At 35.5% G+C, this 26,891-nt stretch overlaps 1 protein-coding gene across 2 annotated transcripts in view; it reads left to right on the top strand.

Annotated features, from left to right (window-relative positions):
* EIF4G3 (eukaryotic translation initiation factor 4 gamma 3) overlaps positions 1 to 26,891 on the top strand; it is a 247,084-nt gene that overhangs the window by 218,550 nt on the left and 1,643 nt on the right. The window contains exons 19-26 of one of the 2 annotated variants that reach the window (XM_023529130.1): positions 4,054 to 4,251; positions 16,686 to 16,832; positions 17,276 to 17,512; positions 18,534 to 18,638; positions 20,043 to 20,175; positions 23,067 to 23,164; positions 25,186 to 25,279; positions 26,609 to 26,726. In XM_023529130.1, the coding sequence (XP_023384898.1) occupies positions 4,054 to 4,251; positions 16,686 to 16,832; positions 17,276 to 17,512; positions 18,534 to 18,638; positions 20,043 to 20,175; positions 23,067 to 23,164; positions 25,186 to 25,279; positions 26,609 to 26,726 (1,130 nt within the window). Of the gene's footprint in view, positions 1 to 4,053; positions 4,293 to 4,748; positions 10,205 to 16,685; positions 16,833 to 17,275; positions 17,513 to 18,533; positions 18,639 to 20,042; positions 20,176 to 23,066; positions 23,165 to 25,185; positions 25,280 to 26,608; positions 26,727 to 26,891 lie in introns of those variants that run through there. The other variant, XM_023529131.1, reaches the window with a different exon arrangement.

The following is a 26,891-nucleotide window of genomic DNA, read 5'->3' as shown; positions in this document are numbered from 1 at the left end:
TATTCTCTTTCTTTCCTTTGTGTCAAAACAGTGCTTTTATTGTTGCCTCCACTTCCAGAAAACTCTTTCGCTCTGACTTCCTTTCCTACCACTGTGTCGTAACAACTTTATGAATGACCACTAATCACCTTATTCTTTCTGTATCATAAGATTTCATCTTCTCGAAGCAGTTCTAGGAAACCATCGCCTCGTGGCGTGTCTAGACTCCTGCCACGTGCTCTGAGTGGTAGTTCCATTGCTGGCAGCCCCTGCTCATCTCCCTTCTCTTGGTGCAACTTTCCTCCTGCTACTGCCTGACTCTCCACCCTGGCTTTTAACCTATCATTTAAGAACTCATTTTCTTTCACCTCCAGTGCACATTAGTCCTCTGATCTTTCCTTCTTGTTCTCTATTCCCCAAATAGAAAATCCGCAATAACAATTCCTTCCTAAAATGTTTTCCCCTTTCTAAAATTTCTTCTCCCTTTCTCACTTAGTCACCTTTTTTTGTCCATAATCTGGCCCAATTCTCATTTTTCTTTTAAAGGCATTCTCTGACTAACCCATTGTCTCTGACCGCTCTTGTACCTGAATTACCCCCTTCTCTGGCTCCTTGTGCTTGGTCTGTCGCTTCACTAGTAATATATTGTCTCTACAACTAAATTTCAGTGGTCTGGAAAGCAATAACTGTGCCTTATGCTTCAAATAGAGAATTTGTTGTAGATGTTCAGTTACAGAGAATAAATCATTTTCAATAAATTTGTGGTTTGATGCTGGAGATTTTTTTTTAAATGAGGTATAATTGGCTTATTACATTAGTTTCAGGTGTACAGCGTCATGATTTGATATCTGTGTATATTGCAGAATGATCACCACAATTAGTCTAGTTAACTTTCATCATCATACATAGTTATAAATTTTTTTCTTATGATTGAAACACTTAAGACCTACTACTGATAGCAACTTTCAAATATGCAATGCAATATTAACTATAGTCACCATGCTGTACATTACTTCAATAAATTACCTTTTTATTATCTTATTTTTCTAAAGTTACCTTCTGAAATATTTGAAGATATTTGAAGGCAATTTTTTTTCTTGATAGAGAGCACAGTTTAAAGTTTGACCTAAACAATACCGTCTCAGTTGATAACAGGCAAAATTAGAGAGGTGCAGTGACTCCACTGTCCTTAATAAACTCGATTTTTTTTTTGTGAAAGCAATACTGACTCCTTGCTAAAAACTTTGACAATATAATTTTTTTTAATTTAAATAAATTTATTATCTCCTGCCTAGAGAAAACTGTTAACATATTGGCACATAATCTAAAAATCCCTGTATACAGATATAAATTTTTAAAAGGATCACACAAAACATTTTCTAGACCTTTTCAGTTATTATATCATGCTTTCATGAATTTTTGCAACTTTACATTTTTACTAAGGCATAATTTACATTTAGTAAAATTTACTTTTTTGTGTATTGTTCTGTAATTGTTGAAAAATACCCACAGTCATGTAACTACCACTATAATCAAGATACAGAACATTTCCACCAGCCCCTTGAAATTTCCCTGTACTCCTTTGGATTCATCCTCTCCCCTCAAGCACACCTCTGTTAATCACTGATCTGTTTGTCCCTACAGTGTTGCTTTTTCCAGAATATCATACAGATGGAATCATTTTGAATGTGGCGTCTTTTACATTTACTACATATACATTTGAGATTCATCTGTAATATTATTCCATGATTAGTTTATTCTTTCTTTGTTACCCAGTAGTATTCCATTATCCATTCACAGGATAAACAGTTTCCAAGTTTTGGCAATTATGAATAAAATAATTGTAAACATTCACATACAGGATTTATATGAACTTAAGCTTTTCTTTCTTTTGGGTAAATTCCTAGCTATGAGATCAGTAAGTTGTATGGTAAATATAAGTTTAACTATATTAGAAAATGCTGAAGTGTATTCCAGGGTGGTTATTGTACCATTTTGTCTTCCCGTGGGCAAGGCATGAGAGTTTCAGTTCTTCTGCATCTTCACTGGCGCTTGTTATTATTATCTGCTTTATAAATTTTAGCCTTTTGAATGGATATGTGATAGTATCTCAGTGTAGTTTTAATTTGCTTTTCCCAAATGATTAATACATTGAAGAAGCACATCTCTTCGTGTGTTTATTTGCCATTTGTGTGTCTTTGGTAAAATTTCTGTTCATTTCTTTTGCCCTATTTCATTGGGTGGTGTGTTTTCTTAGTGTTGAGTTTTGAGAATTCTTTATATATTCTAGATACAAATCTTTTATCAAATGTGTGTTTTGCAAAAATTTTCTCCCAGTCTATGGTTTGTCTTTTCATTCTCTTAATAATTGTCTTTTGCAAAGCAGAAATTTTTAATTTTGATGATGCTCAATTTTTTCATTCATAGATTGTGTTTTTGCAGTCATATCTTTAAAACACCTTTGCATAACCCACAAATGCAAGGGTTTTATCTTATGTTGTCTTGTAGAATTTTATAGTTTTAGGTTTAAAATTTTGGTCTGTGATCTAGTTTTAATTTTTGTAAATTAAAGTATAGAACAAGTTTCCTTTTTTTCCCCTTATGGATAGGAAGTTGTTCCATTACCATTTGTTCCATTACCATTTGTTGAAAAGACTATTCTTTCTATTTTGAAATTCCTTTGTACCTTTGTTGAAAATCATGTGTGTGTGAATCTATTTCTAGACTTTTCATTCTATTCCAGTGATTTTTGTGTCTGTCCTCAGCTAATATCACATTGTCTTTGTATAGTACATGTTGAAATCAGGTTGTATGAGTCCTACAGTGTTGTATTTTTCAAAATTGTTTAGGCTATTCTAGTTATTTTATCTTTCCATATAATATAATCAGCTTCTTGATTTATACCAAAACAAAACAAAACCTTATTAGGATTTTTATTTTGATTGTGTTAAATCTGTCAGTCACTTTCGAGAAAACTGACAACAATAACGAATCTTCTAATACATGAGCACAATATAGATCTCCAGTTGTTTAGGTCCTACTTGGTTTCTTTCATCAGTGACTTATAGTTTTCATCATACAGCTCCTCTGGATATTTCATTAGATTCTTAACTAAGCATTTCATGGTTTTTGATGCTATTGTAAATTGCGCTTTTTAAAAATGTGATATCAAGTTTTTCATTGTTAATATGTAGAAATAAAATTGATATTTGAATATTGACTTATATTCTACAACCTTCCTATACTCAGTTATTAGTTCTAATATCTCTTTTTATAGAGTCCTTATGATTGTTTGTATAGATAGTCATATCATCTGTGAATAGAGAGCTGTCTTCCTTTACAATCTGTATGGGCTATAGTTTGTTGTCATTGTTGTTGTTGTTGTTGTTGCTTTATTGCACTGATTAGATCTTCCAGCATGATTTTGAATGGGAATAATGAGAACAGACATTTTTGCCTTGTTCCCAGTCTTAGTGTGAAAGCTTTCATTCTTTCACCATTAAGTAGGGTTATAGGTGCCTTTTTTCTAGTTGAGGAAGTTCTCTTTTTTTCTGATTTGATGGCAGTTTCTACATCATTTAAAAAGACTCCTGCTAAGTATTCTGTACCACAATTTATACTATACTATAATTTAGACATTTCTATTCTAGGACATTTAAGTTCTTTAAAGGGTTATTGACGGAAGTTATCGTAGCTAAAATCTTTTTTATCTATCTTTAAAGATGAATAAATTTCTGAAGTATAATTGCTGGTTCAAAGGACATATCACAGTTTTAAATGTTTTAATACACGTTGCCTAATTGCTCTCAGAAATGTAGCAGATGATATTCCCACCAGTGAATTGTGACCTAATTCCTAGACTTCTCATCGGAAGTGAAAAAGTGGTATAATTTTGTACTATTTGTTAAAATACATAGATTTAATTATTTCTGTGACTAGTTCACAGCCCTTGTTAATGATTTGGGAAGTTGAACTTAGAAATTATAAACAGAATATTAATTTTTATAGAAAGCGTCATATTGTCATGATTACTATAATGCCTTTTTTTTTTTTTTTTTTTTGTGGCCCTTCTAGGAACTTTTTAGAAAAGTTCGAAGTATCTTAAATAAGTTGACACCACAGATGTTTAACCAGCTGATGAAGCAAGTGTCAGGTCTTACTGTTGACACAGAGGAGCGGCTGAAAGGAGTCATTGACCTGGTCTTTGAGAAGGCTATTGATGAACCCAGTTTCTCTGTGGCTTACGCAAACATGTGTCGATGTCTAGTAACGGTAAGAAGAGAGGAAGGAATAAAACCAGAAATCTCCAAGAGGTATATTCTCCCCTCACTGCACATTCTTCCCAGAAGTGTTATTTGGGCAACGTAAAGGGGAGAATATATTTTTAGCACTCACTAATGTGATATTCTCATTGTATAAGAAGAATCTTTATTTACTAAAATGTATACTCACCCCTGGAGGGGTTGTGGAGACTAGACTGAAATAGGAATGATATGGTCCCATTCAATATGAGGAAGGTTGAATAAGGTTGAAATTAGTAATGTAAAATTATTGTCATGGGGAACCAATTTTTCCTGGGGTATCATTTTTTTTTAGAAATAAAGCAAATGCTTTTATTCCATTTAATTAAATTCAAAGTTGAAAAACATGTTGGTTCTAATTTTAGCCTCGGTGAAAATGATAGGATAGTTGTGGTCATAAAGGTTTCAAAACTGATCGTTTTATCTCTTAGAAACTATTAGATTTCTTTCTCTTTACATTGTCCACAGCCATTTATTCTCCACAGCCTGTCAAATCTAGGGCAAGACAGAATGGGAGACCAAAGAGCTTCTGGTTAGTGTTCATTGTCCTCTATTCTGCAGTCATAAAACTGCCATGTATCATCTGTGTTTTCTCTGCCTGTTACTGTTACCAAGGTACTTGTGTCAGAATTGTTTGTCCTTTAACATTTGAGTTTTTTCTTAATTATCACAACTCATTGTCATTGTGCCTCTTTATGAAAATGCAAAATTCTGTCATTCTACCAATATTTTTGAGTACCTGTGTCGATAAGATAGGTAAGTCTGATAGGACTTGGAAAAGTTACATCTTCTGTCTTTAAGAAATTCAATCTATATTGGGGAAAAAAACAGCATTAACAAGAAAAAAATCACTTATAAGGTATTCTGTGATATTGTAGTGTGTTGATGCCTAAATGGATGGTTTAGATTGAAAAATCAAGTTAGAGGAAAAAGAAAGCACTATGTCAGAAGGAAGTAGAGTTTGAGTTGGGCTTAGGACGATGGGGAGTACAGTATAGAGAAAGGAACAAAGTATTCCAGGCAGATTCAAGTCTGAGGGAGCAAGCATGGCATAATGGTTACAAACACTGGTTTTGGAGTCTCTCAGTTCTAGGTTTAAATTTTTAACTTTAAATTTCTACTCAGCCACTTGCTAACTTAACCTTAGAGTAATTACATAAGCTCTTTAAGCCTCAATTTTTAATCTATAAAATAAGATTAATTCATATAATTTAAGGTTGTTATAATGAAAAAGTTATAATAAATGAGATTGTGTGTATAAAATTTCTAGCGCAGTATTTGGCCTAAATGATTCAAAAAGATATTGGTGGAGGAAAAGACTGCGAAGGTCTTGAAAGGCTAGGTATAGAATTGATGATTGTAATAACAGAAACCATCTGTTCATCACCTACTAGATTGTGATATGGGAAAATGCTTTACATGTAGTATTTTAATGGTTATTATAACCCACAAAGGTCAATATTATTAGCCCTGATTTACTGATTCAGAAACTGAAGCTTAAAAAGGATAAGTAACTTGCTCAAGTTTACTTAACTATTAAATGGCAGTGCTAGAATCTAAATGTAGTTCTATTTTATCTCAATCATTTGCCATATTGCCTTATAACATATGATAGTTACCTGAAAGCAAATCGATGTGCTATCTCAGGCCCCTCATTTTCATTGTGACGGCCATAACATCCTGTAGTCCCTTAAAAAGAAGTAGGACTAGATCCCAGGTCTTCTGACTCATACTTTAGTGCTCTTTACTAACTTTGGATTTAATCCTTTGGACAATAAAGGATTGTTAATGTTTTTTAATATTAGAAGAGTATCCTTAATAAAAATGACCTTTGAAAAGGCCTGGCAATAATACAAGTTTGATTGAAATAAGAACTTATAGATAAGCCAACCACTTATGTGACTTTTGTTATGATCTACAGTCTTTTTAAATAAGATTTTTAAAACTTTATTAGATTATCTTAAATTACAAAATAATGACCTATTGGAATAAGTCAAACAATATGGAGGTATACACAGAAAAACTTAATACTCTTCATTTGGAGCTCCAGGCAGATAAATCTCCCTTCTCTCCAATGTAATCAGTGGGAATATATCTTTCTACAGTTTTCTTTATATTCATAAAATCATTTAAAACACACATACATATACATATATATACAGAGGATTGTTTTGTTTGTTTTGGACATCCCCCTAGGTCATTACAGGTAGATTTTACTTGTGCTTTTTTAGTAGTTACATAATATTTCATAATATGCATATACCATAATTTCTAACAGTTCCTCCTTTCCTCTCTTGTTCCTCCTACCTCTCCCTACCTCTCTCCCTCATGTTTCCAGTTTTTGAGTTTTTGAGTTTTTTTTATACCAAAAAGTATACAAATCATTGTGTACAGCTCAAGGTATATCAGCAAAGTGAACATACCTACCACCCTGGTCAGCGAATTTAGAACTATACCCTTCCCTCTTCCTTAAAGGTAGCTACTTTTCTGACTTCGAACACCATAGCTGATTTTAAGATACTAAGGCCCTGAAATGAAAGGGTGGCAATGGGACTAGAGTCATAGGTTCCTAATACACACAAAATGCAAAAATCAAACAATCATAAGAGTAATGAAAATCTAAATATGAAAAGCTAATCTTTCTGGAGAAAATTGAGAAGACTATCTTCATGAACTTTGGGGAAAATGTCAAATTTGGCTATTAAAATTTATAATCCTTGGTATAACATGATATCATAAATAAAATGAAAAGCTATAGCCACAGCCTGGGAGAATCTATTTGGAATACATATAATTGACAAAATATTGGAATCCAGAATTAAGGAGGAAAAGAAAAACCAATAAGGCCAAAAACAGCCCAATTAAAAAATAAGCAGTTCATAGAAATGAAAATCCATTGGCCGATAAACTTTAAGATAGTCAGTGTTATTCATTATTAGGGAAATGACAATGTAAACCACAATTCTGTACAAGTCACACCCATTAGGGTAAAAAAAAAGAAAAGAAACCACTTTAAAGTGTTGATGAAGGTGAATACAGTCACTTTGGAGAGTAATTGGACAGTAATATTAAAGATGTTCATACACTGTTCCCCAGCAATTTCACTTCTTGGTATATACCCCAGAGAAATTCCAAAATGTGCACAAGGAATCATATGTAAGAATATCTGTGTAGTGGCTTTAATAGTGAATAATAAGAAACAACTGAAATATGTCTAAGACAAGAGTATACCACAATTCATTTGGTCAGTGCACTTGAATAGTAATACACACGTATATATATATATGCATTTAATATTAATGTAGTAATACTAAATGTATCAACCTGGATTAACCTTAAAAATAGCACCAAATAACAGTACGGTACCTTTTAATAAAGTTTTATAATATTGCAAAATAAAATTAAATATGCATACTAAAGGTATACAAATTAGAAATACTAAAAATCATATTCAGGGTAAGAGAAGGAAGTGGGATTATGGAAAAGTACACAGGGGTAAATATTAGGGCTTCTGGTATTGACAAGTTGGGTAATTCAAACCACCTTTCCATGGATAACATTTAGAAAAGCTAGTTACAATATTTAAATCTTGAAGTCATCAGAGAACTAAAAGACAGTAAAGAATTACTAAGGCTAAGAACCTAAAAGAGATGGAGATTCAAAGAAAACTGAGATAATTGGTAAACCTACCCCCCTAAAAGAGACACCTGTCTTAAACTTGTTTTTCATGGACTTCTTGAGCTAGGTGACAGAAGTCGTAACTAGGGCCCACTGAAATGACTGGAAGAAGAGGCTCTAGTAAATGTTCCTGTATGCTTGGAACAGGGGTGAACGAGAAGTTGACCTGTTTTCACAGAGACTATAGCTCAACATCAAATCATCTCAATCCTTGAATTTGAATGACAATTTACCCTTGAAGAATGTAGGAGTTGGGGCATGCAGCCACTATGCAGTCAAAAATCTACATAGAACTTGACTCCTCCAAAACTTAACTACTAAAAGCCTGCTGTTGACCAGAAGCCCTACCAAAAACATAATCAGTCAATTAACATATTTTGTGTCATATGTACTATGTTCTATATTCTCACAATAAAGTAAACTCTAGAGAAAAGATCATCGTAAGGAAGAAAAAATACATTTACAATACTGTATTGTATTTATCGATAACATAAGTTTACATCATTCGTTTACAAGACGAATCATCAGGCAGTACCTACATCAATTTGTCTTATATAATACAAAACACTGTAGATGATATATGTAATACTAATATTAGACATCAACAATGAAAAGATAAGTGGAAAAGAAGTTTATATTTATTAACAGATATAAAGATTCATGTATTAATAATAGCAAACATCTGCGAGTTTTTCAGATTCTTGCAAATATCCAAATTTCTCAATATATTTATTGAAAAAAATCAACATATAATTAGACCCACAGAGTGTAAACCTGTGTTGTTCACGTGTCGACTATATAGTAATTTCAGTATTAGTGCCCCTTATGTACTTGCAAGAAGCAAGCAAAGACCCTTTTTTTAGAGACTTATACTAGTCTTCAAATTATTTCTACGACAGTTTTTCAGATAAAATGTCCAGCACACAATTAGAAATAATTAGGCACACAAGGAAAAAAGACAGCATTAATGAGAACCAGCAGCAAACAAGTATCCCACGGGGGCTGCAGATATTGACTTTATCAGGCACAGACATTAAATTACTATCCTTATGTTCAAGGGGATAAAGATAGACTGAAATTTTCAATAAAGGTCAAGAAATTATAAAAACCAATTAGATATTCCAGAACTGAATATTCTAATAAAATTAAGAACTTAATGAATGGGTTTAATAACAGCTGAAGAATTATGATCTAGAAGATAGGTCTATAGAATTCAGAATGAAGCACAGAGAGACTAAAAGATGAAAAATATAAAAGGGAGGGTAGGAGACGGGGAGCATTCAATTAGATCAAACTTTGCTTTAATTGGAGTCCCAGGAGAAGAGAGCATAGTCTGTAAAAAAGCAATAGTTGAAGAGAATGGCTGAGATATTTTTCAGAACTGCTGAGATGTTAAAGCCACAGATTCAAAAGATTTTCTACAAACTCCAAGCATCAGTTAAAAAAAGAAGGAAAGCTTTTAGACTTGTCGTGGTAAAACTACTTAAAAGATAGCCACAGGGGAGGAGAGAGAGATTAAAAATTTGCAGGTTTTTTAATGAGGACACAAAAGTCACTGTATGTAAAAGAAAATGTTAATAAGTTGGATTACATTGAAATTAGCATATTTTCATCAAAATATGTTAAGAGTAAAAATACAAGTGCATATTAGGAAAACATAATTGCACAAAAATTTAATTAAAAGTTTATATCATTAAAAAAATCAAATAGAAATCAATAAGAAAATAACTGAGTTTTTAAATAGACAAGAGACTTACACAACACTTAACCAAAGAGGTTATCCAGATGACCAACAAACGTGAAAAGATTAATCAACTAGACACAAACTGTGCAATAACATCAGATTTCTAAATTTACCAGGTATTGGCAAATATGTGAGGCAACAAGAACTCTCAGATACTGCCAGTTAGACTATAAATTGTAACAGCCACTTGGGAAAAGAGTTTAGTATTATCTACTGAAAAGCTAAAGCTATTTTTCTGATATAACCAGCATTTCTGTTCTTAAGTATATACCCAACCAATAAACATATATTTCTTATGTACCAAGAAACATAAAAATATAGCATTTTCATAAAAGTGGTTATTACAAAAATGTGGGATAATGGAATTAACTTTGGAGGCTGGGAGGTCGTAGTGCTTTGGAAAGAGAATTCAAATGGAGCTCTGGGAGGCTGGCTTGACCTGGTGGCGGTCGTGTGAGTTTGCTTTCTCATAATTCATTGAGTTGAACCTTAAAAAGTTAAAAAAAAAAACAGGAAATAGAGTAGAATATAAATTATTCGGTGCTCTCAAGCTTTACTCTAATGTTTAGTTTCCTAAAAGTAAAAGACCTAAAGCAAATATGGCAGAATATTAAGACTTAACAAAGTTGGGTGATGAATACATGAATGTGTGTGATATTATTTTATACTCTATAAGGAAAAAAATGGAGGTTATAGCCAATTAATTATTTTTCCAAAGTGGCATTTCCATGGCCTAGGGTTGACCAAAATTGAAATGTTAGTATTAGTTTCATTAATGCCAGCTTAAGCAGATTTCTTTCCTTCAAGTTTCTTTTTACTCTGCTAATGTTTATGAAATCAGACAAAAAAGATCTACTCTGTGTAGCATTTTCCAAACCTTCTAGGCCATAGGCACTGCCTTTTTTTTTTTTTTAAGATTGTTATTTTGAGAATTGATACTTCCCAGTAGAATGAGAGATATTGAAGACAGTGAATAAAAATTAAACTATTATCTGGGGGAGGTGCTCTTTTCCTATCCATTGTATTCATTAGGTTAAGTAACTTCATTGTCATTATCACTATGTTCTGCTGAGATGCCCACAGGTAACATTGCAGAGTCTTTGGACTGATTCATAGTTGTAAAAATTTGTGGACCTAAGCCACTTGTCCTGTATTATCAGTGTTTGTCATTTGAAATAATGGAATCTAATTATAGTTACCCACTCATATAAGATGGCCATAAGTAGCAGTGGTAATAAGAGTTAGGAGTACTAGGAATTACAGCAATATTTTTTTAGATATATCTGCTAACATGGTTATATCTAACTCATTTAATCCTCACAACTGTTCTTTTTCCTTGTTTCACAACTTTCTCTGAAATTTAGAAAATTACCTAAATAGGGACTTTATATTTATAGAGGTTTTGAATATTAAATGCTAGAACCTTAACTTAAACAGTGGCCTAGTGGTTCTCAACTGTGGGTGATTTGTTTCCCAGGGGTCATCAGGCAATGTCTAGAGATGTTTTGGGTTATGGCTGCTGGCATCTTAGTGGGCAAAGGCTCAGGACGCTTCTAAATGTCCTCCAGTGCATAAGACACGCCCCCACAACACAGAATGTCCATAGCGTCTAGGCTGAGAAACCTTGCCCTGGATTGTTGAGATTTTAAGATTTCGGAGAATACTTGTTCTCATTATTTATAGAGCAGTTTCTAAACTTACTGCCTCCATGTCTTTCACATGGATCACACGCCTCTGTTTAAAACCTGTTTCATTACTTTGCAGTGATTATCTAGGGTGAGGGCTAGAGAATACAATTGTACCGTGTGTCAATTTTCCATGATTTCTTAAAAGGTAGACTTTTAAAAAAGGAATTCTTTAGATTTACAGAGGAAATTGATGTAATAGTGTCGGCTTTCGGAGTTTCTCTGTAAATGCCATAGTTATTATGCATACAGACACATTTATACATACACACAGCTACCTGCCTCTACTAAGCTCTAAGTTCACTTACGGTAGTTACACAGGAGATTAGAAAACCTCTGGTACATGCAGCATAAGGGCATCGTCAGTGACTGTAAGCCTTGCCTCTGGAGCATACTGCTGCTTTTAGTAGTTCAAGTAGGGGTGACTTGACTGAGAGACCTGCAGGACCTCCTTCACAAGCTGCAAAGCATTTAACTAGAATTCAGTGCTCTCGGGAGGAAAAGGTCTGAATTAAATGGCAGATGGAGAAGAGTGGACAAGGGAAAATGTCCTGTGTCTAAATCTGTACTTAAATAAAATTTTAATTGGATTATTGGTAACATTAAATTGCTATGCTTTTGTTTTAATCATAATTTAAATGAAAATTTCCATCTCAGAACCCCATTAGAATCTCAGCTTCTAAGAGCAGGGACTTTTTTTCTCTTTTCGTTTTTGTTTTTTTCACTGCTGAATTTCTAGTGCCTCGAATGGTTTTCTGGCACATTATAGACCCTCGGACATGTCGTGAGTGGATAAATGTAGGAATGAAAGAATAACAACCCGAGTTTATTTTATGCCCTAAGACTTCACCTTTTTGTTACTTTTTATCTCTGCTATGTCAGGCATGCATGCCTCAGCCGTGAAGAATGGCACTAAAGGTATATTTTTTAAGCATTCTATGTCCTGTTATGTCAGATACAGAACTTAACAGTGTTTACACTTTTTAAGTGCTTTAAAGCAAGACGTGAAAGGAATGACAGGACTAAGCATGCGAAGAGACACTACGAGAACAAAGGAGACACAATTAAATCTCATTAGAAATTAAAGCCTTGAATTACAGACATGAAGAGTCAGCTTTGGGCAACAGCATGTGGCTGGAATTAGCTGGAGGAAGAGGAGGGATGTGCAACTCACCTAATCAAAGATGAAAAATGCTTTGAAGACAAGATCGATGAGAAATGACTTACACTTTTATAACTTGACCACCCCCTTTTGAATCTTGCGGGAATCCCTCAGTACTACATATGTCTTCAGATGTATCTAATAGAGATGTGTTTTGATAGATGTGTTCATAGCAGGTGATTTCCTAAGGTCAAAACAAAACTACTTGATAGAGGATAGTATGTCACCGTGGACCCATGAGTTATAATTGGGCGCTTGACTTATTACTGTTTACTTCACATTCTAGAGTTAGTATGGGGGTACCACTTGTTTATACTATACTAGTCATTCCAAATACTTTACCTCAGACCAGAACATGCCTCTGGAGCAAAGTGGCTACTGAGCCATGGGTTACCAGTAGCATCTTTATGTTCTGAGACAGCATTCATTGAAAATCCAAAGCCTGCTAAGCAGTTTTCAATTTTCCAGTCTCTTGTTTGACTACCATAATTAACACAGAGTTGACAGCCCTTGATGATTCTCTGGGAGTTATCCTTTTAAGGATATATATATATATATATATATATCAGCAGTACAGGTCCTGTTGCTTGAAGAAAATGTCTACCTGTTAATAACATACACATCCAGGTTTCATCACAATATGAGATGATGTACCAGTAGTGTACAGTGCAATGTAATGTCATACTGTTTGTTTACTACTGTGTAGAAATAAGAAGGTAGGTGCTCTCCAGCAAATCTAGCGTATCGGGCAGCCTTACTAAAATATCCCCCCTAACACCCTCACTCTCTGAGAAACCATCTCCCAGACAACACATTTGAAACACATATATCTTAGTTGTGATCTTGGACTACTGTTAAATGAAAATTATAGTTGTCTAAAAGGATCTTTTTCTAAACATCACACGTCACCTGTCACTTTTGCTATTATCCATGGTCACATTTGCAAGTTTCACATTTGTCCACTGTTTTAGACTGAATGTTTGTGTTACCCCCTCATCCCAATTCATATATTGAAGTCCTAACCCTCAGTATGATGGTATTAGGAAGTGGAGCCTTTGGGAAGTAGTTAGGTTTAGAATTAGGTGATTTAGGTAATTATAATGGTATTAGTGCCTTTATAAGAAGAGGAAGAGACATCAGAGCTTCCTTTCTCCACCACAAGAGGATACAGGAGAAGGCAGCTGTCCACAAACAAGGAAGAAGAACTGAATCCGCTGGCGCCTTGATCTTGGACTTCTAGATCTGTGAGAAAGTCTGTTGTTTAAGCCACCAGTCTATGGTATTTTGTTCAAGCAGCTCCAGCAGAGTAAGATACCTATTCTTCATGTTCTTTTCTAACTGACCAATATCATTGGTCCCTTTACCAGTGAATACGCAACAGACAACACATTCTACCTTAATAATGTCATAATCCTGTTGATATTTGTAATCTCTTAAAAACAAAAACATTGTCATACATCACCATTCTCAGAGAATATGTTCTCACTGGCCTATTTCCATAGTTCCACAGCCTTGTTAACCATCCCCAGAGGACATTAAGATCATGTTCCAAAACAAGTCTATAAGAGTTTGTATAACTAGGCATTCATTCACTTAGAGATATATGTACTTACAGATCTGTAGGCAGTCCTCTGATTGTTCGGTTTTAATACTTGTGAATATGCCTAAAACGCTTATGCACTATCACATGTTCTCTGTGTCCTACACATGTGAAATGTCCCATGACCATCATTTTGGGATAGTAGATATTCATTTCTCTTGTTTTTTTTGTGGTTCTCTCCCTAACTGCTTTGTGAGCTAACTTTGCTTATATACTTTCTTCGATATTTATGTTATTATAGTATAGATTACTCTTAATTTTTAATCATAAACATGTCAAGTACAGCTCCACGTGTTTAAATATAACTATATTAGTTTATTGAACTTTATGTGCTAGCCAGTATTTTTTGCTTTACTTACACCATTTCATTTAATCCTTCCAACAGTCCTAAGAGATCGATGTTATCCTCATTTTAGAAAGGAACGGGTTTTATGAAGCCAAATAACTCGGCCAAAGTCACATAGCAGAGCTGAGATTATGACTTTTAGCAGCTACTTTATAATGTCCCTTCATCTACCATCACTGCAATGTCTCCTTTTGCAGACGAAGGGATTGAGGCTCAATGCGTAGCTTGCTCAAATTTACAGAGCTGATTAGTTACAGAGCTGGCATTCAGACCCTGATTTTATGACTCAAGATACCAGTGCTCTTTCAGTTTCAGTGTTCTGAGTATCCCAGTTACAGCTCTCTTCTCTGTGACTTATAAAGTGCTTCTGCCAAACCTATTTCATTGGATGCTTAAAGCGGCACTCTAGGTTAGACACAGGTATTGCGACTCCCTTGTTTTAGATGATGAAACCGAGACTTGAATTAAAACAATTGCCTTTGTTTGAAAGCAAGTAAGCAGATCTTTTGATACTTAGCCCAACAACCCTTTCAACTTAGCCTTCTCTACATAAAAGGTGTAAAAGGCATAGCTTTTTATACTTTTTTTGTGTAGAGAAATTCTCCCTTAGGTGATTTCTACTTGTTCATATAAACCAAACTGTCACAAGTTTTATTTATTTAATCTTTCTGACTTGTTTCAATCCTGGTCCCTCTCACCAATAAGACAGAGGCTTGGATTTTCATACTGTCCACATTCTTCCCATTTTCTACACGGTAAATCCATAATTCAGGAAACATCTCTTCAGAGCTGATAGATGTGGTCCAGGTGATTTTTATGTCCTTAGTGTTATATAGATAATGCTGGTGAATATGCCAAGAAGCCAAATAGGACTTTTTGACTGGCTTACTTAGAACCTAACATGACATTGGTGCTCTATGATATACCACCTTGCTCATGGATTTGCTTCTTGGTTCTCTCTTGCAGTGCATTGTTGAATATTCTGGGTCCTGTATAGTAGAAAATAGAATCTACTTTTGGCTTTTGTTTTGGAAATTTTTACTTTCATGTAGTGTTTCTTTCCTTGAAGGCTGATTAAATGCCTACCCTCTTATGTGATCATAGAGTAGGCCTGAGTATGAAATGATCTGTAGTCACTTATAAGGGCCAAGTTTGGAGATAGATATGTTAGCTTTTCTATGGTTGTCTAAAAAGTATCTTCCTAAGTTAATGTTTTCTGCTGAAAGTAAAATATAATGAAACACTTGGTCCTTTGATTAGAACTGGACTTGTTAAATGGTATTTCATACGTCATAGAGAATATGTTGGAGCGTATGCCATCGGTTCTAGAACAAATATACTGTAGCATCACAGTCTCAGTTCTAAAGAAGTTTCTCTAGCCATTCATCCTTTGTCAGCAGCTGTCTAAGTCCATTCAGGTTGATAACATTAACTAATACCACGCATCCTGTTTCTTACCAAATTCTCTCACTAAACCTAGAGCAAAGACCATGCATTTCAGAACTTTAGGAGCCACTTTGTGATTCCAGAAAAACCATTTTGCCATGTTATGCAGTAGCTGTTCAGAATGGTGCTCAGGGGGATTTCATCTATAAAATAGAATTTTTTGGTCAATTGAAATAATAAACATAGTATATTGATAGTCAAGGTAAGTACTAGCATTACAGTGTCTTGACAGTCCCTTAAAGAAAAGACATATCAAAAATTCTCAAATGTACCCCCCCTTCTGCTTTTTTCTAGAATAAGAATCTCACCTACAACAGTTTTCCTGTGGCCATGAAATTCTCTCTAATTTATGTCATTTCTCTTTGTTCCTGTAAACCAAAGTACCCGTAGTAGTACTAAGAAAAACAAAAGTAATAACCCTACAAAGTTGAAAAGGCCTAAATAAGTCCAGGGTCATAGTTGTAATAATATTACATGGATTTCAAAGTCAGCTAGAGGCACAACCAGCCATTAAAGACACAGTACATTTTTATGCAAGTCATGTATATCTTTTCTCTATAAAACTTAAGACATCTTATCATTGAAACATGAAATGCCTGAAGCTAAATTGGGTACCTCTTGTAGAATGCTTACCTGTGATTCAGTCAGCATTATTTTGCAAATAAAGAAAATTGATATTTTGAGAAAATCATTGAATGTGTTTAAATAATCTTGCTGCTTTTGCATTTTCCCATCTGGATGCAGCTGAAAGTACCCATGGCAGACAAGCCTGGAAACACAGTGAATTTCCGGAAGCTGCTATTGAACCGTTGCCAGAAGGAGTTTGAAAAAGATAAAGCAGATGATGATGTCTTTGAGAAGAAACAGAAAGAACTTGAGGCTGCCAGTGCTGTAAGTATTTTCACAGAAAGTCGGTGCTTGTTCAGTTTGAGTGTTATCAAAGGGAATTTTCATGAAGCCAGCTGCGACATCTCCCTGCTACTTCAGTAGGTGCCTGTCGCCTTTTTTCCAGGTGGAAATACGATGTTGGTGTTTAGAGAAATATTTTATTCCTTTCAGTGCTGCCATGTTAAAGCAACTCAACCTTCTAAGATAGGGATTCAGAACCTGGCCTCCAGAGGCGTCACTGAGTACCAGAAATCGGAAGTGTTTGCAGACTTTTGCGTATAGTTCACTTTTCTGAGGAGTGCGTCTTTAGTTGCAGTTCTCTTCTCAAAGGGTATCCCTGATCCCCAGAAAGAGTAAAGACCATGAATCCAAGTGTATGTTGTTAGCATCTATGGTGCAGTACAGATTTCATCATCAAGATTCTATCATTCTTCCTTACACAACAGCCGGAGGAGAGGACGAGGCTTCACGACGAACTGGAAGAAGCTAAGGACAAAGCCCGGCGAAGATCCATTGGTAACATCAAGTTTATTGGAGAACTCTTTAAACTCAAAATGCTGACGGAAGCTATCATGCATGACTGTGTGGTGAAGCTGCTAAAGAACCATGATGAAGAATCCCTGGAGTGCCTCTGTCGCCTGCTCACCACCATTGGCAAAGACCTTGATTTTGAGAAAGCAAAGGTAAAAGTCCAGAATTGTGGAAACTTCCAACAGGGACTGTGTCAGTTACAAAAGAACTAAGATTGTCAGTGAAAGTGTTCATCTTGCCCCTGCCATCGAGGCTGTTTATTTTTCTTTTTTGCCTTTCTCATTGTCAGTGTTTGGCCATCATGCTCCTTACCACATTTCCATCAAAGACAGAAGTGAAAACGGTCCCAAATTATGTAAAGGCCAGTTTATGAGTTGTTCATATTGTCTCTGGTCCTCTTTCTGCATGACCATTTCACAGGTCATTTATATGTATGGCAAATTATGGGCAGAAATAAGAGGAGAAAAGCTACTATGGTCCAGGACTGAGGGTGATACAGAAATGAAGAAAACCCAGTAGCTTCCTGAAATTTATGCTGTAATTAATGACACAGCTATCTAACCATAATATAAAAAGATCATTAAAAATATTATAATTCAAACATAACATAAATAAGGGGTCAAGAAATTAGAAATACTTCAAAGAAAGATCAGAAATCTCTCATAACCTCTGGATCAGCTAGGATTATGTTTGGCTGTGACAGAAAATCCCAAATCTTAGCGGTTTATACAAGATTGAGGTTTATTTCTCATTCATGTAGGTAAAGTTCAGAGGTGAGAAATCTGAGGCTGGTCTGGTGCCTCAGAGGACCAAACCCCAGCTCCTCCAGTTTAACATTCCGTCATTCATACGGTGTAGCCCTTGTCATTAATGTTCTCAGCCGAGAAAGTTGGAAAGAGGCAAAGGACACAGTCACCTCTCTTAAGGAAGATTCCAGGGAGCTACAGTATGATAGTCCCATTTATATTCTGTTGGCCTATAATTAGTCACTTGACCACAGCCAGTTGCCTGGAATATATAGCCTTTATTTTGGGTGTCATATGCTCAATTAAAAATTCTACCACATTACCCTTTGGCTAAAAGTTGTATTCCTCAGCCATTTAAAAAATTTTACATGGTAAAATTATATGTGAATTCCTCAGCCAGGAATACTAACGATTCTGTCGCTTACAGCCACGTATGGACCAGTATTTTAATCAGATGGAGAAAATCGTGAAAGAAAGGAAAACTTCATCTAGGATTCGATTCATGCTTCAGGATGTGATAGACCTAAGACTGGTAAGTAGCAAAATGATAAGCCTGCCACTCCAGTCTCTTTTACAGAATTGGGTTGGGGAGGATATCCTGGTGTGTACATGTGTAAAAACTTGATGCTTTTGTTATAGGACTCTAAGAACTTAAATTGACAAACTTTCATGAGAGCTGTGTGAAAGGACAAAAACCACATATATCTACCTACCTGTTACGTATCTCTTCTCTTTACTCTGATTATCAAACCACATTGCAGGTTTGAAATCAGCCATTCTGAATTCACACTGTAGTGAATTAAATTTAGTCTTAGGATGCTAAGTAATCAGGAAACCTCATCTTCATAATGAATCCATTTAACTTCCCTTGAACCTTACATTTTTAGTCTCTAAAATGGAGGTGTTGCCTGCCTTGCAGATGTGTTGTAAAGATTCAGTGAGGAAGGTGATTATGTAAAGTGCTGGCTCGTGGGAGATGTTGTTTTCTCTATTGCTTTTCCTATATCCTCTCAGGTTCTGCTGCTTTGTTCCCCCTCGTTTCTCACACCAGTTTTTACCACTACCACCTGTTTTCTCTCATATTTTAACTCCTACACGGAATATACTGCAGTTGACCCTAAACTAGAGAAAGTGAATTCAGGTCTCACCTCTTCCCTGCCCTGCAACCAAACCAGGTAACACTGGTGATGGTTCTTTATTTTGCAAAGCACAAATGTAACCTCAGGAGCCTTCTTATTACAGAATCCACTACCTGTCGATCAGAATTTGAATGCTGATTTAAACCTATTTGCCATCCTTGCCTCTAATTGATATAAAAATGTTAATATAAAAAACTTATCCACTCATGCCTTTAACCATTTATACTTATATCAGATGTTGGGACTATAGCTGGTAGAGGAGGTAAGGGAGGGAGAAGTATAATTATAAGGAGACAACTTGTTTTGTCCTTCATAGAGAGGATAACCAAAGGGCAGAATGGTGTGGCACTTGGTGTAGGTTACCAGACAAATCCTAGTCATCCTTGATTTAGAATTCTCATGGACTGTGATACGAACTGAAAAGCAATACCCCAGATTAAGTCAAGGCCAGATAATCCTGATCTTTCTTGATTCCCCTTTTCTCTCCTCCATTCATATATAGAAATAATTTTAAAAAATAAATTTGGGTAGCCTTTTACTCTGCCTTCTTATCCATCAGCTATTGGAATGCTCGGTATATACAGTAGTTCAGGGTTGATTAAGAAGAATTCAGTTCTTTAGCTCTAATCCCCAAACTGCAAATAGTGCTATCTGTAAGACATGAAAAACTACTGTAAGTAATAGATTTTATAAGTCTTTTTACACTTTTCCAGCAGTGAAAAGTATAAAATAGATACTCAAATTTTTTAAATTTTTATTTTTTATCTGGCTGACAATCTTATTTTCTCCTTTTGTAGTGTAATTGGGTGTCTCGAAGAGCAGATCAAGGGCCTAAAACTATTGAACAGATTCACAAAGAGGCTAAAATAGAAGAACAAGAAGAGCAAAGGAAGGTCCAGCAGCTCATGACCAAAGAGAAGAGAAGACCAGGTGAGGGGTGGAGGCCCCTGGGGCGTTAGAGAACTTAGGGGTTTGAAGAACAGATATTTAAGAATTCTTAAATATTTAGATGTTAAATGAAATCGAGAAGAATAATCCAAAGAATAGAGTAGTAATTGATAAGTGAAGACATTATACCTGGAGACAGGTTATTGCGTGAAAGCAGAGAATGCAAGAACTGAGCATGATCTGGACTACAAGATCTTACTGAGCGTCTTCCGTAGACTCAGTATTGCTGAGGTATATAAACAGAAGTGGAAGATACAGTTTATCCCCTCTAAAAGCTTACGGTTTACCTGGGAAGACAAAACTAATACAGGGAACATTGGTCAAGCAAATGGAAGGTATTATCAATTATGAGATGTGTTCTCCATTAAGGTTAAAATTCAGAGAAGAAGAGAGATAGAAAGCAAGAAGAAATCTTTATTTGAGGAAGGGGCACTTGAATTTCGTCTTAGTGGATGGTAGATACTTGGAACAGAAGGAAGAATTTTATTTATGAAATTAGAGTAAACATAAATTGAAAGAGAATAAACAAGCATGATTGGAACAAAATTTTAAGTGTTCGGGCAAAATGGAAAATGTCTGGAAGCGTGGAGCCAGATTAAGAACTTTCGACTTGATTTAGTAGAAGTTAAGAAGCCATTGTAAGTTTTTAAGCAAAGGAGTAATGCTGTATAAGAGATATGTAAATAAAATAAGCCTGTTGCTCTTCACAAGATGAATCAGAGGAGTACACAGAACTCAAAAGTCTTGCTGTTACGGAAATCTCATGTGAAAGGAGGTGAGACTTGGTATTAATAAAAATTAAAAGGAAGAAACAAAAAATATGAAAGATGAAATAAAAGGCATTTTACGCTTGAAAGAATAGAAAGTCCATTGACTAAGTTTAGAAGCACCGGAAGAGGAAACCTTTTTCAGAAGGGAAATGATCATATTTCTTTTAAGCCTGTTTATTTTGAGATGACAGCAGGGCATCCAAGTGGGAATACTCATTTGTCCACTGTGCAGTTAAGTGATAAGGGCAGTGAGTGGGTTGTATAGTATAGTGGTTAAGAGCATAGACTCTTGAGCTAAATGGTCTCGGTTTAAATTTCAGCTTGCCTACATCCTAGCTGTAAGACATTGCGCAAGCCACTTAATCTATAAAATGAATTTAATAATAGTACTAATGATTTGTGTGAGGATGAAAGGTAGTATATCCAACGTGTTTAACATAGCAACGGGCACAGAGTAAATACTCAATAACCATTAGCTATTATTTATCACAGACACAGAAGATCTCACAGTGAAGTTATGAGAGATGAAGGCTCCAGGGGAAAAAGTATACTTTTAAGTTTAATGGGACACCACACTTACCCACCTTCCTCATCCTAGTACCTAATACTGTGCCTTTCAAGTGATGATTTTTATTTATTATTGAACTAGATTGAGAGGGAAAATATAAAAGCCTAATCCATGGAAGGATGTCCTCAGCTGACTAAAGGAAGTAAAGAACTTGGAAAACTGACAGATAAGACCAAGTAGAAAGGAAGGAGTACTAGGATATAAGCATCATAGAAACAAGGAAGCAATAATATCAGGTAGCACAGAGAAAATCAAGAAGTATGAGGATCAGAAAAGTTTATGGATAGACAGTGTGTTGATACTTCATTCATTCATTCAACAAATATTTTTTGAGTGCCTGTCGCTTAACAGGAGAAAATCCCTTCCCTTATTCAGCTTACATCTTACTGAGAGGGAAAGATAATAAATAACATTAAGTAAAATATGTAATTTTCTCAGATAAATTTGTTCTATAGAAAAAAAATAAAGCAGAAAGGGAGGGATTAAGGAGTGCAAGGCTTGATGGCCAGAGGTTGCGATTTTAAATAGGGAAATTAGGGAGCCTGTTAAAGTTGGTATTGTTGGAGCAAAGACCTGAAGCAAGTGATAAAGTTAAGTCATGTGGATATTTGGGGAGAGAAGGTTTTAGGCAAAGAGAGTATAGTAAGTACAAAGGCCCTGAAACAGCATTTTTAAGGATTAGCAAAGTGGCCAGTGTGTCTGGATAAAAGGGCATGGGGGAAGAGCAGTAGAAGATGGGGTCTGAGAGGCAGGAGACCAGATTATTTCGATCTTGTAGGCAATTTATAAGGAATCTGTCTTTTTATCCGAGTGAAAAGGACAAAAAACAGAAGCATTTTTGAGCAGAGAAGTGACGGAACCTGACTTATACTTTACTAGGTTCACACTGGCTGCCATGATATAAATGAATGAATGAATGAATGAATGAAGAAACAGGAAAGCCATTGAAGAGGTTTTTGTACTAATTGAGGAAATATTATTGCTGGCTTAAACCAAATCGGTAGTGTTGGCAGTAGTTAGTAGGGGCTAGGTACTGAATATACTGTAAATAAAGGTTGAACTGACAAGATTTGCTGACAAATTAGGTGCAAAGTGTGAGAGAAAGAAGAGTCAAGTCTTTCTGCCTGAGCAGCTGAAAGGCTGGAGAAGTAGGTTTGGGGGAATGATTGAAGCACCCTGTCATTTGACATTATTAAGTGAAATAAACTTTGGGATAAATAACTTCCATCTGACTTCTCCCAAAGTGTTCTGATCAAAGTGCTCTGTAAACAGTCGTTAACTCTGTAAACACTCAGTCTCTCCTCATTTGTATCCCTTGGTTTCATCTAGATCATTAATGTTTCATGGGAGATTCAATATAAGCAGAGTGCTTACGCTTAGTAGTTTCATGTGGTGGGTGTTAGAGGCTATTAGCAATGCTTTAACAATTTTGTCTTTTCCTTGGTTTCGACTGGTGATGTTGACAACATTTCTCACTCTTTCATTGTCAAACTGACTTGACACAGGTGAAAGACTGACTCACTCTGTTCTCCCAGCAGGCGTCCAGAGAGTGGATGAAGGTGGGTGGAACACTGTACAAGGGGCCAAGAATAGTCGGGTTCTGGACCCCTCAAAATTCCTGAAAATCACTAAGGTGAGTTACATTTAAAACACATCAGCAGCCTCAAAGATGACACTCAAAATTACTTCTTGCTCATGTGAAATAGCCATTTGCAGATTTTATGAGGTGGGTTTTTTTTCCTACAAGTCAATATTCATCACTGTATTCTCACATACTTATCCTGGCATTAGTTCTTTCTGTTTCTATGAGGGTTTACTAAGGAGGAAGTGACTAGCTTAATTCTTAAAGTTATGAGATGCATAATATAAAGGAAATTATAACAAAGGTACTTCAGAAGCCATAGTCAATTGCAAGCTTTTATACAGTGTATAAGCAGCTATATGTTTAAGTCTAACCTTGAAAGGAATTAATGTTTTTCTATGTCTGGGGCCTAAAAGAAATCACAGAGGACCTACTAGAAATCATTCTGTGATAAATATTTAATATACTTCATTTAGTTTTCTCTGTCATGAGAATCCATGGACAGTAGCAAGTGGAAAGAATTTTCTCCAAGAATCTTAGTAGTGGAAGTCGATCACTATAAGTATAGTGAAGAATGTAGAGAAAGCAAAATTACATTTTATAAATTTGGAAACTTCTACAGCCCAGTGAGTTTTGCAGATTATTTGCAAGTCTAGTTTAATCCTTAGTTGTAATACACTCTCTGTAGTTCTGAAAATTGGCCACCTGCCAGTAGGATACTAAAGACAATCTAAAGCTAATGTGAAAATATCAAATTAAAGAAGATAACTGACAAAAAGAAAAAAGACTTTGATAAAATTGGAAGATGGGCTATGTTATTTGCATCTTTATGGTTTTAGCAAAGCATTGCTTCAGGATAGAACATTACCTCTATGGCTCTCTCTCGAAGTTAATTAGCTAGGATCCTCTTCTCTAAGATTCTGGTAACATTCTTCCAGTTGTTTATGTCTCAGAGCAGGAATTCTGTTGCTGAATACAATTTGATTCCCATCTACTTTCATTTCTAGCAAGAGACAGTTTTCAGCAAAATCTTACGATAATTTTGAGGGGTGGGGGGAGGTGGCACTAGGTTAAAAGATTCATGGGATTAAGAATTGCCAGTTATAAAATTGTCATGGTGTCCACTGTAATTTTAAAAAAAAATTTTTTTAATCTTATGTTTAAAGAATTTCTCCGACATCATCACCTCCAACATCTTTGAAAATTTTATCAATAATTTAAAGTAACATTTGTTTGTGTTTTTAAATATTATTTCTGTCAATGGACACTATAAAAAATTTCCTTAATATTTTGAAAAATATGTAAATTGTATATTCAGATAGTTATGCAATAGATACTCTACGTAAGTATCCTAGCAAAAGTTCAAAACCGTAAACAAATTTGTTAACTTGGAGAGATTTGTGTGAAATCATGTCACATAGCAAGGCAGCACTGTCAGAATATTAACCTTTGTTTTAAAGAGCTGCATCACGGCTTTTAGGTTGTATATGTTTTATGATTAATTTGTGTTACATCATAATTTTGTTCACTTACACTAAAATTGTGTTGGAGGGTTAAACCTGAAAGATATCAGGCACCTTAATTCCCTGTCTAACATGCTGTTCCTATTCCCCTTTATTGAATCCTTGAGTTGTACCTCTCCATCCCTAGACCTAGCCTATATTAGGCTTTACTAAAATGTGAAATCTGTCTTCTCACAGATTAATGAGTTAATTTTGTATTCATACATTCCTTTTTTCTTTTTAAAGTAACTGGGCGTTACTACACAGGAGGGGACATTAGAATCTGCTTACATTAGCACTCTGGCACACCGTGTCTGAGGACCTGAGTGCATTCTCTAGACTAACCAGTGGTTTCAAATCATTGGTGGGTTGTGGAAGCTGGATTCCAAGGAAGCACTTCAGGGGCCACAAGAATTCTACCCACTTTAACGTGAACAGCTCCAATTTATGTTTCTTAAATTGGCATTCCAAGCAAAATTTTGTTGCTAAAATTGGTTTTACCGCACTGGGGAAAAAAAAAATGATTTTTCTAGAATATTTCATAGAATTGACTGGTCACTTATGTTACAGCCTACAATTGATGAGAAAATCCAGCTGGTACCTAAAGCACAACTGGGCAGTTGGGGAAAAGGCAGCAGTGGTGGAGCAAAGGCAAGCGAGACTGGTAAGCGTGGAGTGTCCCTTCTCGGGAGTCCGGATGTGGTCTGTAAGCATTCTCTTACAGTGTGTTCCCACCATCATCTAATAATAATTTTAGGAAAGGACCTATCGACGAATCATGTCCAAACTTACCGGTGGCCCTTTCTGATTAACACAAATTAGGCTTTCCTCCTCGGTAAGGATCCTTAGGTATTTAAAATTTTTTTTTTAATATTTTTTTTAGTACAGTTAGGCCATTTAAGACTTTAATCTCAAGTTCCTTTGTTACTGTCATTCACAAATTCAGTATAATCAGAGAAATTACTGGGACCTCACATTAAAAGACCAACTCATTTTGCTTAGAAAAAGAACGTTAAGACCCCGAGCATTTAATTTCAGGGTGTTGTAAAAAGAATAAAGAATCGGATTGAAATATTTTTCAAAATCTTAACCATGAGCCAGATTTTGAGAGATTTGGCTTGTGATGTTTGGACCATCACAAACATATCTTAAAAGCTGAAGAAGCCCTGTGGAAAGAATAAAAACTTCATTGTTAACCTTCTTCCCATATTTTCCTTTAAGTAATTTTGACCTTTTTTTCTTCTAATTAAATTTTAAAAGCTTTTATTATTCATTTAAACCTACATGCATAATTTTACATAAACGAGATAATGACATTATATTACTTACCTTTTTTAAGTGAAATACAGTTGACCCTTAAACAACTTGGGGATTGGAGTGCCTCCCCCCGTACCCCAGCAGTCAAAAATCCACATATAACTTTTGACTCCCAAAAAACTTAAATCATACCTTGGTATCCATGGGGGATTGATTCTGGGCGCCCCCTGTGGACACCAAAGTTCACAGACGCGCAAGTCCTCTGTATAAAATGGCGTAGCTCCGTGCATACAGTCAGCCCTCCACATCCACAGACTCTGAACTGCGGGTCGAAAACAGTACAGGTATTTATAAGAAATCTGTGTATAAGTGGACCCTCACAGTTCCAGCCTATATTGTTCAAGGGTCAACTATGTTTTATTTTGTTTTGCTTGCCACCATCATGTCCCTGTTTACCATTCCCACCCCCATTCCTTACCTTAGATAATTTAATTATGTTTTTAAAGGATCAGAAGCAAATCATCATAATGAACAAAGATTTCTAAATTCTTTTTTCGTACAAATTCTAACACTCCGCTTCTCAAGAGTGTGGTCTGTGGACCAGGAGTTTGGCATCACCTTATTGGGCATGTTAGAACAGCCTCGTCTCAGGCCCCACCCCAGGGAAGCAGATGAATTAGAAGCTGCGTTTTAGTCATGTGATTTGTATTTTTTTCTCAATCCTCAATACCTATAGATGCCTTAAGGTCAAGTGCTTCCAGTTTAAATAGATTCTCTGCTTTGCAACCTCCAGCACCCTCAGGGTCTACATCATCCACACCTTTAGAGTTTGATTCCCGCCGGACCTTAACCAGGTAAGAAGCCTGCTCTACATGTTAAATCAAGACTCACCTGCTTATTATCACTATGTCTGCCTGCACCTGCCTGCTTGTCTCTCTCTGCCTCACACACACAATGATGATAATCCCTATGAATAGATACCTTTTATCTCTAAGGTTGATTTTTTTTTCCCTTCTAAT

The sequence above is a fragment of the Pteropus vampyrus genome, unplaced genomic scaffold, assembly GCF_000151845.1.
Source record: "Pteropus vampyrus isolate Shadow unplaced genomic scaffold, Pvam_2.0 Scaffold36, whole genome shotgun sequence".
Classification (NCBI taxonomy): Eukaryota; Metazoa; Chordata; class Mammalia; order Chiroptera; family Pteropodidae; genus Pteropus; species Pteropus vampyrus.
Note: the sequence above shows the minus strand (reverse complement) of the source record. Positions and strands in the feature narration are given on the sequence as shown.